At 38.6% G+C, this 16,357-nt stretch overlaps 1 protein-coding gene across 1 annotated transcript in view; it reads left to right on the forward strand.

Annotated features, from left to right (window-relative positions):
• The first annotated feature begins 7,318 nt into the window (after positions 1–7,318).
• The window catches only part of LOC123308295 (ecotropic viral integration site 5 ortholog), a 103,491-nt gene continuing 94,452 nt past the window's right edge, over positions 7,319–16,357 (forward strand). Inside the window, exon 1 of the mRNA XM_044890901.1 lies at positions 7,319–7,471. Within this exon, the coding sequence (XP_044746836.1) occupies positions 7,416–7,471 (56 nt within the window). The 5' untranslated portion in view covers positions 7,319–7,415. The remainder of the gene's footprint in view (positions 7,472–16,357) is intronic.

The raw sequence follows: 16,357 nt of genomic DNA on the forward strand, positions 1-16,357 counted from the left end.
ATGATTTGCGGAAGTCGAAGAGAACCTCCCTGCTTTTGCCAAATAACTCTGAGGGAAAGAGTGAATAATATGTCACGCAAAGAATCGTGAAACATAGAGCCTTCGCCCTTAAGCTTTACAACTGTTTCAAATGAAAATATAAATTGCTCTCCTAGCAATGTGAAATGAACATAATAAAATAATTCTTTTTGTAATTACTCAAATTTAAGAAAACCAAGGTTGCTCATGACCTACAGTCTTGCACAAGCGTACGAGTGTACCAGAGTGAATGAGTAATCCTGAATCACCTCAAGTTACTACTAGGAGAGCGCCTTCAAATCTCCAAACTATAAAACCCTTCTACAAAAGAAAGATTCACAGCTGCCGTCAAATATAGTCAAACACCACCAACGACGACATTGAGAGTCATTGGCTACGCTTCAAATCATCTCTCACAAATACAGCCAAAGAAATATTCGGCATAGAACGCTCCCGAAAATCCCCAGACTGGTTCACCGACAGCGAAACTATATAGACAATGACAATGACGAAATGTCAATGTCGGAAATCGAAGGTGCGATAAAAAATGTGAAAAATAATAAGTCACCTCCGGCATTCCAGCGGAGATTTTCAAAGCCCTGGATGAAGACATTGTCAATAGTCTCCTTACACTATTCCGCAAGATCTGGAAACAAGCAGATGTGCCACAAGACTTCAGAGACGCTTTAGTTATCAACCTCTATAAGAACAAAGGCGATACGTCAAATTGCAACAATTACAGGGGCATATCGTTGCTTAGTGTAGCCGGTAAAATTCTCTCGAAGATTATGGCTAATCGTCTGATTCCACTCGAAGAAAAGCTATTAGGTACCTGAATCCCAGTGCGGCTTCCAACCCAATCGAAGTACGGTGGACCTAATTTTTACACTGCGACAGCTGCAGGAGAAGGCCCGTGAACAACAATCAAGGATCTATACAGCCTACATCGATTTAAGTAAGACCTTCGACTCGGTGAATCGGAGAGCGCTATAGAAAATCATGGGACGCCTTGGAGTACCCGAAATATTCTTAGCAGTGTGTAAAAGCCTCCATACCAAAAACACCGCTAGAATACAGCATAATGGCTCTAAAACCGACCATTTCTTAACCAACTCTGGAATAAAATAAGGCTGTGTGTTAGCGCCTTCACCGTTCAATATTTTCGCCATAGCTGTCTCGATAAATGCTGACATGTGTGGAATAAGATTCAGATTTGATAGAGGCCTGTTTAACCTGAAGCGCTTCAGAGCAAAAACCCGTACAAAGTTTATCACGGAACTTATTCAATATGCAGACGACTGCGCACTTATCGCTAGCAGCTCAGAGGATCTACAGATAATGTTGTACACCTATAAAAATATATACGAAGCTTTAGGCCTTAGACTCAATATCGACAAAACCAAAGTCCGCCAGAAAGCGTTCAAACGGATATCAGCCTGGAGGATGAAACTCTAGAACAGGTCGAGCAGTTCAAATACTTGGGAAGCTTCATAAATACTAGGGCTAACCTGGACACGGAAATACACAACCGTATCAATTTGGCATCACGGGCATTCTGGAAGCTGAAGGATAGAGTGTTTCAAAATCACGACCTCAATCTGAAGACCAAGACAGCTGTTTACAAAGCAGTGGTCCTCCCAACGCTTCTTTACGGAAGCGAAAGCTGGACGCCTTACAGGCAACATATTAAACAGTTTGAACAAAATCAACGTCATCTAAGACAAATAATGCACATCAGATGGTTCCACAAAGTTTCAAATGCAGAAGTCTTGCAACGCGCGAGTTGTATGTATAACAATCGGGACTCAAGTAACGAGGGCCCGACTCAGATGGAGCGGCCACATTCTCAGGATGCAAGACACAAGACTCCACAAAATAGCTCTGTATGGCGAATCCACAAAGGGAGCTTGAAAACCAGGAGGACAGTATAAGCTGTTCAAGAATATACTGCATCAGTCCCTAAAATCAGTTAATTTCAATCATAACTGGGAACAACTAGCGTTAGACAGATCACAGGGGAGGTCTTTGGTCCACAGTTATAATGGACACTCGAGAAGAATACAGTGGCGGCCAGATCTGGTTGGTGACTATCCATGCCCGGAGTGGGGAAGGATCTGTAGGTCATAAAGTAAGTCAAGTATTGGTGTGTTCTGTGCTGTAGGTCACGGTCTGATCGCACCGACAGTTTTTTAGAGCTCGTACTCGCACCATCGCTCAATCATGCGCAGAGCATTCTGCATTAGATCGAAAATGACACTGATTACCTTACCTCTAATCAGTAGGGCATGAACATATGCAGCACTTTTACGATAGCGATTCCCTGTCCTACTAACTACACTTTGAGAAACCCGGAAATAGTTAGCAACTTCTTGATGAGTTGAACTTTCGTTCGACCAACACACTAATTGTTCAAGTTGGAAGGCTTCTAATCGCATGTTAAACCCACGACAATTAATCTACAAGATACTACATAACACCAGATGAGTTGCAGTAGTCGAATAGTCCATTATGGCACATACGAACCGCAAGAAAATCATGCACCTAGAAGGGTTGAGTTTTCAGTAATATTTTTTAATAAATCCATTATCGTGAGGACCCACATAGTATTTACAGAAATACCGAAAATTTGATTCAAGTGCGATAATTTTTTTTTGTCTTAAATATCCACTTCAATTTTTGAGCAGACGGCATGGAAATATGACAGCTTCTTTGTCTTCTGGTATGAACAAGTTGGTATTATTTGGTGTGTAAAATTTGACAAAAGGTCAAATGAGAATAAGAAGTCATCACATATTTCCTTGAATCATGTCGGAAAAATTAATCTCCTGATACCTCCATATTATGCCAGATGAAATTGCGCGACGTTTCCCGAATTCGAGCGACTCTGCATCCCCTACCACTTCCGAGATAACAAAGACGATGCTCGGTTTCCATTCATCCTCTCTACTCAGAACTATTGAGATACGTATATTCCATATCATCGAGGCGAAGTCATTGTGATTCGTATTTTTCCGATGCGAGAGCCTGTATTCACTCGGCATTTTCAAGAATTGTGTAAACCTCTCAACTCCCCCACCCCAATCAAGCTCCAAGTCCCGTGGGAATATTTATATCGATATAGCTGTCCCAATAAACTTTTATTTTCACGTTACCATTTGCCAACACCGCATCCCTGACCTCCACATTCACCCCCTCCAGACGGGCAGCAGTCTCCTTGTCCGGATCAGATCGATAAAGCCGTAACAAAACGAACTGATTGAAATTATTCAGGAGCCGTAGACCTGAGGGTGCAATGACTGGATGAGGAGGAAAAAATGCATTTGTATTGGATGCACTGCGCCCCTTGAGACTGTGGGGGAATGGATTGCATTGCCGGCCGACCTAGTTTCTCGACTAGGGCCCTCCTAATGATATTTACGATACTACGGGGACTCCGGTTTTAGGGGGATAATAAAAATGGAGGATTATAGTTTAAGGGTCCTATATTTCTGATGAAGGGGGATATCTGAAAATCGTGACGAGAAGTAGTGATGTTTTCTTACATGTTGCGGCGTTCGGAAAAGGAAACTATGTATAATGAAATGATATGATGAAGACCTCTGAAGATGCAGGAAACAGCGTAACAATGACGTTTATTTATGAGGGATGTTTCCAAAGTTCCGGAAATTATGCTATAATTAAATTACACAGAACTTATAGACAATGTTACTGGTGCTTGGCAAGTCAAGACATGTTTATGCAACTATCTAGTGCAGTATTGTTCGCAGGGCTGGACTGGGACCATTTGGGGCCCTCACCTGTTAAATGGCTCTTTACTGGGGAATTCGTTGCTCTCTCCCAGAATACAACTAGGTTTCCATACGAATATTTTGATTGTCAACTTTTATTGACTTTATTATTCATTAAAATAAGAAAATCACAGTTTTTTTTATTATACCACAATACTACCAAACACATGCTGTAGAACTGCCAATAAATACAACGGAGCAGTATTGCAGTATTGAATTGATGTGGTCGATTCTTGATGAGAATCCATAATTGAAATGAAAACATATCATATGATGTTCACAAAAATGATGCGTGCTTCGCTATGACAATAGCATATTTAGGTGGGTTAAGGTAAACTGAAACATTTAGTACCGAACGAGAAGATATATAAACAAACATTGAACTCCTAAAAATCTTAAGGGGGTAATGATAGTTTCCGGAACATTCAGAGTAATTTCAGAGTAGGTACAAATCGGACTATTGCGGGTAATGGTGATACCAGGAACGTTCAGAGCAATTACAGAGCAGATACCAATTGGAGGATCTTTAAAGTTAAATAATATTGCAAAGGAAACTTTCTATTACCTTTCTATTGATGCATAACGAAATCTACTATATTCCACAATGTCACCTTCCCTTAGATCTCAACGAGTTTTTATTACATATTTATTTATTGCACCTGCAATTTTGATAAAAAATTGAGTTTTTGTTTTACAGCTTTTTTTTTCTGAAATTGCTCTGAATGTTCTGGAAACTATCATTAGCCCCCTCTAGATTTTCAAGAGTTGAGTTGAATATTTGTTTATAAATCTTCTCCTTCGGTACCCAACTGAAGATTTTATTGTGATAGCCAAACAACTCATTTTTTGAAAATCGTATTATCTGTTTTGAGTTCTAAAGTGCAGTTTTTTGTTAACTCCAAAGTATAAATGAATTAGGTCAAAATTATTTGTTAAATGAAAAATGGATTTAAATCCATCCAAAATACTGTGTATATAACAGTTAACAATGTTGTTATACTAAAATAGAAGGGGCTTAGCTAAGATGCTTCAATATTCTACTATTTCCCTAGGCCTAAAGTAACAGATCTTTCTAAGCTACTCACTTATTGAAACTATTTCATCTATTATCTTCGTTAACTGGGGGTCCTCCGCGATCGCGGACCTGACCAGTCCGGGCCTGATTATTCGATCGGGTCTGATTTAGGTGTTCGACTGATCCCGAGGTGTTTTGATGGTACTATTCTTGTTTGTAACCATGAAAGACCCAGCAAAATCTGAAGGGGCAAAAATTTTCTTTTCATGGAAAGAATATGTGTTCTTTTTACCTCGAGACCAAAAGTCAATCCAAAGAATGCAGGCAAGCAATGGCGCAAACCTGATGGAAAGATAATGCTTACTTTATATTCTGGAATTACGAAGGGATTATTTTTATGGGTTATCCGGCGAAACGTACTATAATTAACGCAGAATATTATTCTAATTTATTGTCCGGACCATTGCGATAGGCACTTGTCAAAAAATGGCATGGAAAGTTGCATATAGAAATGCCCACGAGATCAACGAGAGGAGACTTCACTGAAGTCTCGTAAGCGGTTTCAGTTGCAATTCAGACACTGTACACCAGTGTTAATGTGGATGCGTCTTCTTTCGTTGGCTTTGCCGATGAGATTTTGTCGATTGGCAAAGCCGCTCGGCACACAGCGGCATAATGTGGATGCAGCTCAACGACACTTCGACATGAGGTACAAGTTGCCTGAAATGAGATATCTCAAAAAGAAATCTGCCATCTTATGAGGATAAAGCTGCATCCACATTATGCCGCTGTGTGCCAATTGGCAAGGCTGCTCGGCAAAGCTGCTGCGTATGTGGATGCACCGTCGGCTTATGCCACCATGCCGCTGAAAAATCGCTGAACTGTCGGTCTCCATCAAAGAAAGCCAACGGAAATTTATAGTGAGGATGTGCCAACCGCTGGCCTCAGTGGCTTCGAGCGGTTTCAGTTGCAATTTAGACTCTGTACACCCGTGTTAATGTGGATCCGTCTTCTTTCGTTGGATTTGCCGATGAGATTTTGCCGATTGGCAAAGCCGCTCGGCACACAGCGGCATAATGTGGATGCAGCTTTATGAATGCATCGGTCCGATTCTTAGTGCATAAAAGACATCATGGAGGTCCAAAACTTTATTAATTTTTCTCTTCCTACGGTTTTATATTCAACAAATTTTGATAAATTAAAATTGTTCTGATGTGATGTGGGAATGCACGTCCCACGTCACGTCAGAACAATTTGAGAGTGTCTTAGATTTTTGAACCATGCGCGTCAGAGTAATCTGTAGGCACCTTTACTCAACTCTAAGTGGGAGCGCCCACCAAAGTAGCGTAGCACTGACATGGCACATACATGACAAAGGCGATGCAAAATTTTCAGATATCGCACATTTGAGTGTCAGTTGCGTGAAATATGTCGTTCTCAGTTCAAATCTGTTTATTATGCATCGCTTTTGTCATGTATGTGCCATGTCAGTGTTACGCTACTTTGGTGGACGCTCTCCCCAAGACACAAGTATGCAAAAAATTTTTGTAATAAATTTATTTATACTGAGTGTTCTGTCTTATGTCATACAGTGAACGCTGAAAACCGCACATTCATAGAAATTTGACTTTATTTCCGTTTTGTTCATCACTAGATGTGTATATTGATTTTCTCTAATAATATCACATAAAAACTATAAAAAGTAGGGTGTTCAATGTCAAAAAATCAACTTTTTGCCGTTTTTGTATCCAGTGAAAAGACGAAAATCTGTATATCACAAACTACAAAAAAACATCTCAATGACCTGTTTTCAAAATTTCAACTTTTTAAAATATGAAATGTAGTAGATTTCATTGGACCCATCTTCTTGGCAATTTTTTGAGGAAAACTGATAATGGGCCATATGCATAAAGAAGTAGTGAATGCTTTCACTTCAGTTTATTGAAAGGAAACAATACACTTTATAAGCAACTGACAAAGATAGTATTATAGTAAAAGCAAATGCTTTTCTTTATGCATACGACTCAATAAGTATCAGGAATATGGAGGGATAGGGAAGTACTAGAAATACAGACTCAGATGGGGATAGAGAAGCGAATAAAGTTATAATAAAAAGGGTGTCCCATTTAAAATAACGAAGTTTGTAGTAATTTTTCGTATAAAACGGAAACGTCGAGTCTCAAGAAAACTCAGCAAACACCTTTTGATTTCATTGTAATGTTTTTTATATTTGCAGGTGGGTCTCAGGCAGCTGTCGAGGTCGGAAGTGAGTATTTTTCTGCAGTCCATCTAACCTTTCCCATCTTCCGTTCTTCCCGGCAACATAGTAAAACGAAAAAAAACTCGGTGTGGGCATTCGCGGACCGCCTAAGTAACGACGTTTCGGTCGCGGATCGCGACGAATCTATCAGGAGTGCAGGAGGCGGCCCGGGTCTCGGATTCTGCGTGCCCGATCTCCCGATTTTCCCGTTGGCGGCGGGCGGCGGCGGCAGCAGTGCCATCCCGGTCGCGATCGCGGGCTGGATACCGTTCTCTTCGCACGGTACGCCTTGATAAGGGCGGAACGAGGACGATCCAGGATTCGGGGTTATGTGATGTTGTTTGTTGCGATTTTCGGCAGGAAGAATGGTTGGGGATTGAAAAGGATTAGGTAAAATGCTTTGATTACGATGGGCGTTGTGCCGGAAGTCTTGTTAGTACGTTTTTATTGATGTAAGGGATCATTTTGTATCTCTAGAGGGACGTCTGTTGGCGGTATTGTTTATATCCCAGGTATAAACACAAGATTGAACGAACCAAAAAAATCAACAGAGTGAGAGATGTAAACCATTCGATTTCATTTCAGCGTTCAGTCTTGTTTTACAACGGTTAAACTACTTGGACACTTTTTCAGGAAGATTTTTTTCAATTATCACTGAAAAAAGTGATAAAACTCATAGAGGAATCTCCCGCCCCTTCAACCTTTGGACCAGAGTCCAATCAAATTTGGGACCGATAAGGATTTAATTCCTAAAAAAGATTTCCCTGACTTATCCCTGGGGGGACGTGAGCTCAACCTTTGTTGGCAAAAAAATATCAAAGGGGGGGTGTTTTTGTGATTTTTCGCTTATATCTCCATAGCAAATCCGAATATGGACAAACACTTTTTTTAGAAGTTGGATAGTTGTGAATTCTGCGTCAAGTGAAACTGCACTCTCTTCGAAGAAGGTTACTCCAAGATTTCGGGCAATATTTCTAGGGATGATAGAATGGAACATTATTTTTGAAGTAGGTACCAAGGTACCATAATACAATATTTGATGACGCCAAAACACCTTATTTGCTTATGCTCTTTCGATTCGTCGGATTGACTAAGGTCTTGAAAACTACAAGACCTTTTTTTAGTTAAAAGTTGAGTGCGGGCAAAACACTTTCCTCAAGAGTAATTCTTATACAAGCGCTTGAAATATACGGGTGACAATTTGAAAAATTGCCTGTCCAATTATGTCACGACAAGGATGATTTCAGAGAAAATGCCGGAACAGGTCAATTTCTATTCGTAGGGGGATATATTTTGAGCAAAATTGTAAGCCGAAATCTCCTTGACCCTAGGTGTAGGAGCTATCATCCCTAAATTCTCAATAGGGTATAGGGGGTGAGCTATACCTCAATTGAAAGATCACTTGACCCTTTACATGAATACCATGGTTTGCAAATTTTTGAGTCCTTGAAGTTGTTACAGGAGCTGACAATTTGAAAACTTGCCAGGCCAATTATTACTCGACAAGGATGTTTTCAGAGAAAATGCCGGAACAGGTCAATTTTTATTCGGCTTTGGCTCACAATTCTAGCTGAATTTTAAGCCTCTTCTCAATCTTAGATGTACGGGTTGTCACCCCTAAATTCCTAATAGGGAATAGAGAGTGAGCTATATATATATATATATAATACCTCAATTGGAAGACAATATTATTATATAGAGGGAAATATTGTCTTCCAATTGAGGTTTAGCTCACCCTCTATTCCCTATGAAGAATTTAGGGATGGTAGCCCCTACACCTAGGTTTGAGGAAATTTCGGCCAACAATTTTGCTCAAAATATGTCCTCCTCCCTTTAAAAATTGACCTGTTCCGGCATTTTCTTGGAAAACATCCTTGTCGATACATAATTGGCCCGGCAAGTTTTGAAATTGCCACCTCCCGTAACTACTTCAAGGACTCAATAAAAAATTGTAAACCATAGTATTCATGTTGAGGGACAAGTGATATATTGAGGTATAGCTCACCACCTATTCCCTATTGAGATTTTAGTGGTGATAGCTCCTACACCTATGGTTGAAGAGATTTCGGTTGACAATTCTGCTCAACATATGCACCTACGAATAGAAATTGACCTGTTCCGGCATTTTCTCTGAAAACATCCTTGTCGCGACATAATTGTTGAACAAGTTTTATGCTCCTTTAATTTTTGTAAATTTAATATAAAATTAATATTTGAGTTTGTGCATCTATGTGCATTTTTCCTTTTGGCAATATTACCGATGTTTGTTTTTTTTCTTAGGGTAATTGGAAATTATAAATTATTAAATGGGTTTTTTTTTATTGTTATTTTCGCGCATCTTATGAGATAAAGGTGCGACAATGTCTTGAGATGGAATTGTGGACATATGTACCAGTATCGCCGCTGACTTAGCCAAGAAAGTGTGTTCGATTTATTCCGCTGTTCTCTTAAAATTGAACTGATCTAAATTTCTCGCTAATGAAACAAATTCAAGTGTGGAGCAATTGGATTTCGCTACTTAACGCTGGCCAGCTCAACTCTTCACAGCACTCCATAGAGGTAAGTCGCATCTTTATTGCCGCTTTGTTTCACATTTTTTCCACCCAAGCAATTTCCAGTTGCCCTACAATTTATTCAAAAACATTACAGTCCGCTAACTCTTCTCGAGCAATCGAGTGGTCCTTCAGAATTCGCATTTTATTTTTGAGTTCGAAATCAGACCACTGAATATTTTTATACATTGGTCCTTCGAGCCGGATTAGCCAAAAGGCAAAATTAATACTTTTACCATCAGAAAAGTAGAATTTAATCTCGAATTTAATTTCAATTCCTTAATACAAAATTCAATTAGATTAAGGACTCATTCTTCAGGAGCCATATTCCACATATGTTCCTTATCAAAACTTGTTCGTTCCGTTCGGCCAAAATTTAAATCAAGCATCACGCATTTCGAGTTACTGTACCTGCGTGTTTCTATTGCTGAGTCAAATACATTTCTGCAACTAACCTGTTTCATGGTTTTGTTTATTACTGATACGTCAGAATTCGCAGATCGTGGATATCGAAATATCCCTTCGTTTGAGGTTTTGATTTCTTGAATGAAATCAAAATGGCTACAGCACTTAAAAAGATAGAAGCGCTTCGCAGTCTTCAGCTTAATCGTATGATCAGTCTTCACCGATTGGCTAAATTGTGTGAAGAGGATGAAACAAAAAGGTCGATATTTCAGGCTAGAATTTTGGATATTTCTGACATAAAAGAAACCTACGTGATGTATCAAAGTCAAATTATCGAGTTGCAGGCGCAAAGCGCAGAAAAATTAGACGAAGAGGTTAAAGCTTTTCAAGCCTTCGAAGATCTTTATTACGAGATTCAAGAAATAAATACGAGACTATTTGAATTTAAGGAGGAACCTCAGCGAAATTTGTCTCACACTTCCCCTTCCGCAGATTCAGATCGCTTCATTGCCTCTATAATGCCTAAGTTACGCTTAGTAGAATTTGATGGAGACATTACGAAATTCTCCACTTTCATAGATATGTATAACAGTTCGGTTCATAACAACCCCGCTATTCCCACGCACGCTAAATTTAATTTACTTCTTTCCTATCTCAAAGGATCGCCCCTAAATGTTGTGAAACATTTACCGATTACTGACTCAAATTATCAAATTGCTTATGATATTCTTCATAAACGTTATAACAATCCCCGCTTAACTGCACAAACTTATTGGCGCAGCATTATCAGTTTTCCGCCGCTAAAAAATGATGATCCAGAATCATTACGTACACTGTTAGATATTTTTTCTGAAAACTTAGAAACTCTTAAACGACTTGATTACAACATTAAACATTGGTGTTTTCCGCTGGCTAATATTCTTCTAGATAAATTGCCTGATGTTTTATTATCTCGCTTTGAACTCGCTAACCAAACAGCTAATGTAATGCCAACTTATCAAAAAATATATGATTTTCTGGAGACTCAGTGTCATTCACTCTATTCGCTTCATTCACGAAACAAACTTGGCAGCTCAAAAGTTAGTTCGCCCAAAACCTTTCATTCTACGAACACAAAAACCTTTCTTGGAGCTCAGTCGCCCCAAACTGGTATACGCGAAACAGAAAAATGTGTCTATTGCAAAGGCTTCCATTCAATCTACACATGTGCCGCTTTCAAAAATAAGACTGCTCATGAACGATATGAGATATCCAAAAATCAAAAACTTTGTCTTAATTGCCTCAGTAATAAACATGATACAAAAAATTGTCAAAGTGCAAACTTTTGTCGTCATTGTCCTGGAAATAAACGCCACCATACATTACTCCACTTTGAACGCCAAAATGCCCACAATAGTGTTCCTACTCAAAATCATCAAGTTACTCAAAGTCAGTCTTCGTCAACTTCCTCTGAATGTGGAGTTTCGAAAATCAATACCTCGAATACTTCTCAATCGCCTGCACAAAGTTTCACTCAATGTGGATTCACGTCAGCTCAATCACAAGTCTTATTATCCACAATACTGGTGAATATTCAGGATGTTCGCGGTAATTATCAATCAGTTAAAGCAGTTTTAGATTGTGGTTCTCAAACTACTTTCTGTAGTCAAAAACTAGCTCAACGTTTAGGTTTTCCAAAACGATCTAATCAAGTCAATATACAGGGTGTAGGTGGAAAAAATTTGTCATCCAATCTGGGATCTATTTTTATCAAAATTCGAAACATTTATCAGCCTGATATTTTTGTTACTACTCAAGCTACAATTCTGCAAAGAGTATGTCCTGATTTACCAGCAGAAAAAATTAATATTGAAAATTGGCATTTCATAAATGACTTACAATTAGCTGATCCAACTTTTTTCAAACCCTCGCAAATACATTTGCTCATCGGCATGGATTTGTTTCCGCAAATCATAAAAGGTGAAAAGATAATCAGTACCGATTCGAGTCATCCTATCGCCATGAACACAATTTTCGGTTATGTGTTAATGGGTCCTATGCCTTTGCAAACTCCTCTAAAGTCATATAACGCCGTGAATTCGTTTTTCTGTCATACTGACAACCAGTTGCTCACAAATTTGATTTCACAATTCTGGGATGTAGATTCAGCGCCGCAAACAATGTTGATGAGTCCAGAAGATGAAATTTGTGAAAAATATTACATTAAGACCGTATCTAGACATAAAAACGGTGTTTACACGGTTTCTTTGCCATTTAGAGATAATTTTCAGAAATCACCTCTCTTTCCTGATATGGAGCAGGTGGCTCTCGGTAGATTCTTGTCATTGGAAAAACGTCTCTTAAAAGATCCTGAAATGTATTCAGAATATTCCAAATTTATGCAAGAATATTTAGATTTAGGTCATATGGAACCTGTCATTGCAGATGAGCATGATCTCGATGATTATTTCATTCCACATTTTGCCGTGGTGAAAAAAGAAGCTGTAACCACAAAATTACGTGTAGTTTTCAACGCAAGTGTACCTGATCCCACAACTCATTTGTCTCTCAATGATACTTTATTGCCGGGACGTAAATTACAGAAAGATATTGTCGAAATTTTACTTTTCTTTCGTATTCATCCTGTAGCTCTTACATGTGATATACAAAAAATGTATCGTGGTATTATGGTTACACCGGAACATCAAAAATATCAAAAAATATTTTGGCGTTTCAATCCGTCCGAAAAAATATCGGTGTATAAGTTGCTCACCGTTACTTATGGTTTAAACTGTTCCCCATTTCTTGCACTACGTACGCTTCAACATTTAGCTGAATCAGAAATTTCTAACTTTCCTCTGGCCGCTGAGGTAATTCTTAACGAAACCTATATCGATGATATCACAACATCATGTGAGTCAACAGACAAAGCAATTGAGTTACAGAAGCAGCTCACTCTTCTTTTGAGCCAAGCTGGTTTTAAGCTTCATAAATGGGGTAGTAATGCACCAGAAGTTTTATCTCATTTAGATCCTTCACTTATTAATCCTCACATTTTAGATCTCGATTCTGATGACGTCACTAAAGTTCTCGGTCTCTGTTGGAACCCTTCAAGTGACGAACTCAGATTTAAAATTGTTACTGTTAAAGAGAATTGTAGCAAAAGAAATCTATTATCGCTCTTAGCTCGTTGCTATGATCCTCACGGTTACCTCACACCTATAACTTTCACACTGAAGTATTTGATACAACAAATTTGGATATTGGGTCTAGAATGGGACCAAAGTCCTACTCCTGACATTATAAGGCAGTGGGATCTCTACCGTACAGAATTTCAATGTTTAGATAATTTCAAATTATCGCGGCATATCGATTTAACTAATGCGGATTCTATTGATTTGTGTGGTTTCTGCGATGGTAGCGAGAAAGGCTACGCCAGTATTATTTATCTTCGCGTTATAAAGGGTAGTCAATGTTATATATCGTTCGTAATGGCAAAAAGCCGCATAGCTCCTCTTAAAAAAGTTTTAACTATTCCTAGAATTGAACTCCTTGCCGCTGCTTTATTAGCAAAACTTCTGAAATATACTTATGAATGCTTAAAGAAAAAAATCTACATAAATAATATATATGCATTTTCTGACGCTTATATTGTCTTGCATTGGATCAAATCTCATCCAAGTAAGTGGAAAACATTTGTAGCTAATAGAATTGTTCTCATTCAGGAAAATATTAACGCAGAGCACTGGCATTACGTTCCTTCGTTCTTGAACCCAGCTGACGTCGCTAGTCGGGGGTGTTCACCCAGTGAACTTCTTAACCATTCGCTATGGTGGGCCGGACCTCCATTTCTGATGAAGTCATGTGATAAGTGGCCAACGATGTCTAATAAAAATTTAGATGTTTCGGAACATTCAGACAATGAAAAAAGAAAGCAAGTAGCTTTGATCGCTACTGAAATATCCACAAACTTCTTGGATAATTTACTTGAAAATAAATCAGATTTTTATGAAATTCAATATATTTTGGCTTCCGTACTACGCTTTTTAAAAAATTGTAAATTGCCTAAACTGGATCGAAAAGTATCTAATATTGATTCTCAAGATCTTTTTGATGCTTTGAAATGTTTGGCGAAACATAAACAATATAAATACTTTTCAGACATTATTTCTAACATAAGCGCAAATAAGAAATTCCCTAAACCTATTCGGAAATTAAATGTTTTTCTTGATAATGATGGACTTCTGAGGGTTGGAGGTAGAATTCAGTATGCATCTATTTCCTACAATAAGAAGCATCCAATTCTGATGTCTCGTGATAGTCTACTCGCTGTCCGGTATGTTGAATACCTGCATAAAAAGTACCTACACGTAGGAGTCCAGACTCTTCAATATTTGATATCAGACGTATTCTGGATAGTATCAGGTAAAAAACTCATTAAAAATATAGTGTCACGCTGTATCAGGTGTTTCAAAGTCAAGCCACGCAGTTATGAGCCTCTTATGGGTACACTTCCTTCTTGTCGTGTTATTCCGCAAAAACCATTCGCGGTTAGTGGAGTGGATTTTAGTGGAGCTATATCCTTAACGTTAAGTAAACATAGAGGAGTAAAATCACAAAAAGGTTATATATGTTTATTTGTTTGCTTAGTCACAAAAGCTATACACCTAGAACTGGTCTCTGATTTAACAGCTGAGGCTTTTCTGGCCGCTCTTCGTAGATTTGTAGCTCGCCGCGGTTACGTAAAGCAACTTTTCTCTGACAACGGTACTAATTTCGTTAAAGCCAGTAAGGAACTACTGAAAATCGCAAAAAGAGCCTGTCATCAAGAGGCTATCTCTTGGAGTTTCATTCCACCTTCGGCACCCCACTTTGGCGGTATATGGGAGTCAGGTATAAAATCTGTGAAGCATCATTTGATTCGCACTATTGGCTCACAAATATTAACATATGAAGAATTAAACACAGTTCTATGCCAGATTGAAGCAGTTTTAAACTCGCGCCCTCTAACTCCTCTTTCAGCCGATCCAAGTGATATGCAAGCTCTTACTCCTGGTCACTTTTTGACTCAAGGACCGCTAGTATCGCTACCTGACGAAGATTTTTCAGATAAGCCGTTAAATAGGTTAAACCGTTGGAACCTTGTTCAACGATTGCAGCGCGATTTTTGGCGTCGCTGGACGCAAGAATATCTCCGTACCCTTCAGGTCAGACAAAAGTGGTTGAAATCAGGGTTGGAACCCTCCATAGGCACCTTAGTATTAATTCAAGATGATACTTGCCCTCCACTAGAATGGCGCCTAGGACGTATCATTGAAGTGTTCAAAGGTCCTGATGGACAAGTTCGCGTTGTAACAGTGAGAACTATACATGGCGATTTCAAACGCCCGTTAGTAAAACTATATCCTCTTCCACTTGAAAATGATTCTCATTTTGGTGGGCCGGAATGAACAAGTTTTATGCTCCTTTAATTTTTGTAAATTTAATATAAAATTAATATTTGAGTTTGTGCATCTATGTGCATTTTTCCTTTTGGCAATATTACCGATGTTTGTTTTTTTTCTTAGGGTAATTGGAAATTATAAATTATTAAATGGGTTTTTTTTTATTGTTATTTTCGCGCATCTTATGAGATAAAGGTGCGACAATGTCTTGAGATGGAATTGTGGACATATGTACCAGTATCGCCGCTGACTTAGCCAAGAAAGTGTGTTCGATTTATTCCGCTGTTCTCTTAAAATTGAACTGATCTAAATTTCTCGCTAATGAAACAAATTCAAGTGTGGAGCAATTGGATTTCGCTACTTAACGCTGGCCAGCTCAACTCTTCACAGCACTCCATAGAGGTAAGTCGCATCTTTATTGCCGCTTTGTTTCACATTTTTTCCACCCAAGCAATTTCCAGTTGCCCTACAATTTATTCAAAAACATTACAGTCCGCTAACTCTTCTCGAGCAATCGAGTGGTCCTTCAGAATTCGCATTTTATTTTTGAGTTCGAAATCAGACCACTGAATATTTTTATACAATTGTCCTGGCAAGTTTTCAACTTGTCACCCTGTATGAATATATCCATTTCACGAAACAAATCATATTGGTGGTACAAACGAAGAGGGGAGATTCCTCAAGTGATTTTAAGAAAAAAAAGCCGAACTTTCGTTTTCGACAGGTTGTTGAAGTTCGAATTCTTGGATTGGACAAGTTGTGAAAATCATTAATTATTAGAAATATCGTGTTTGATTTGATGTGTTGAAACTAACAATGTATTTATTCAACAGATACAACAAAACAACAAGAGACCATAAAATTATGTATAACAACAAAGATTATTTTTACATTTT

Source organism: Coccinella septempunctata, chromosome 1 (assembly GCF_907165205.1).
Source record: "Coccinella septempunctata chromosome 1, icCocSept1.1, whole genome shotgun sequence".
Lineage (NCBI taxonomy): Eukaryota > Metazoa > Arthropoda > Insecta > Coleoptera > Coccinellidae > Coccinella > Coccinella septempunctata.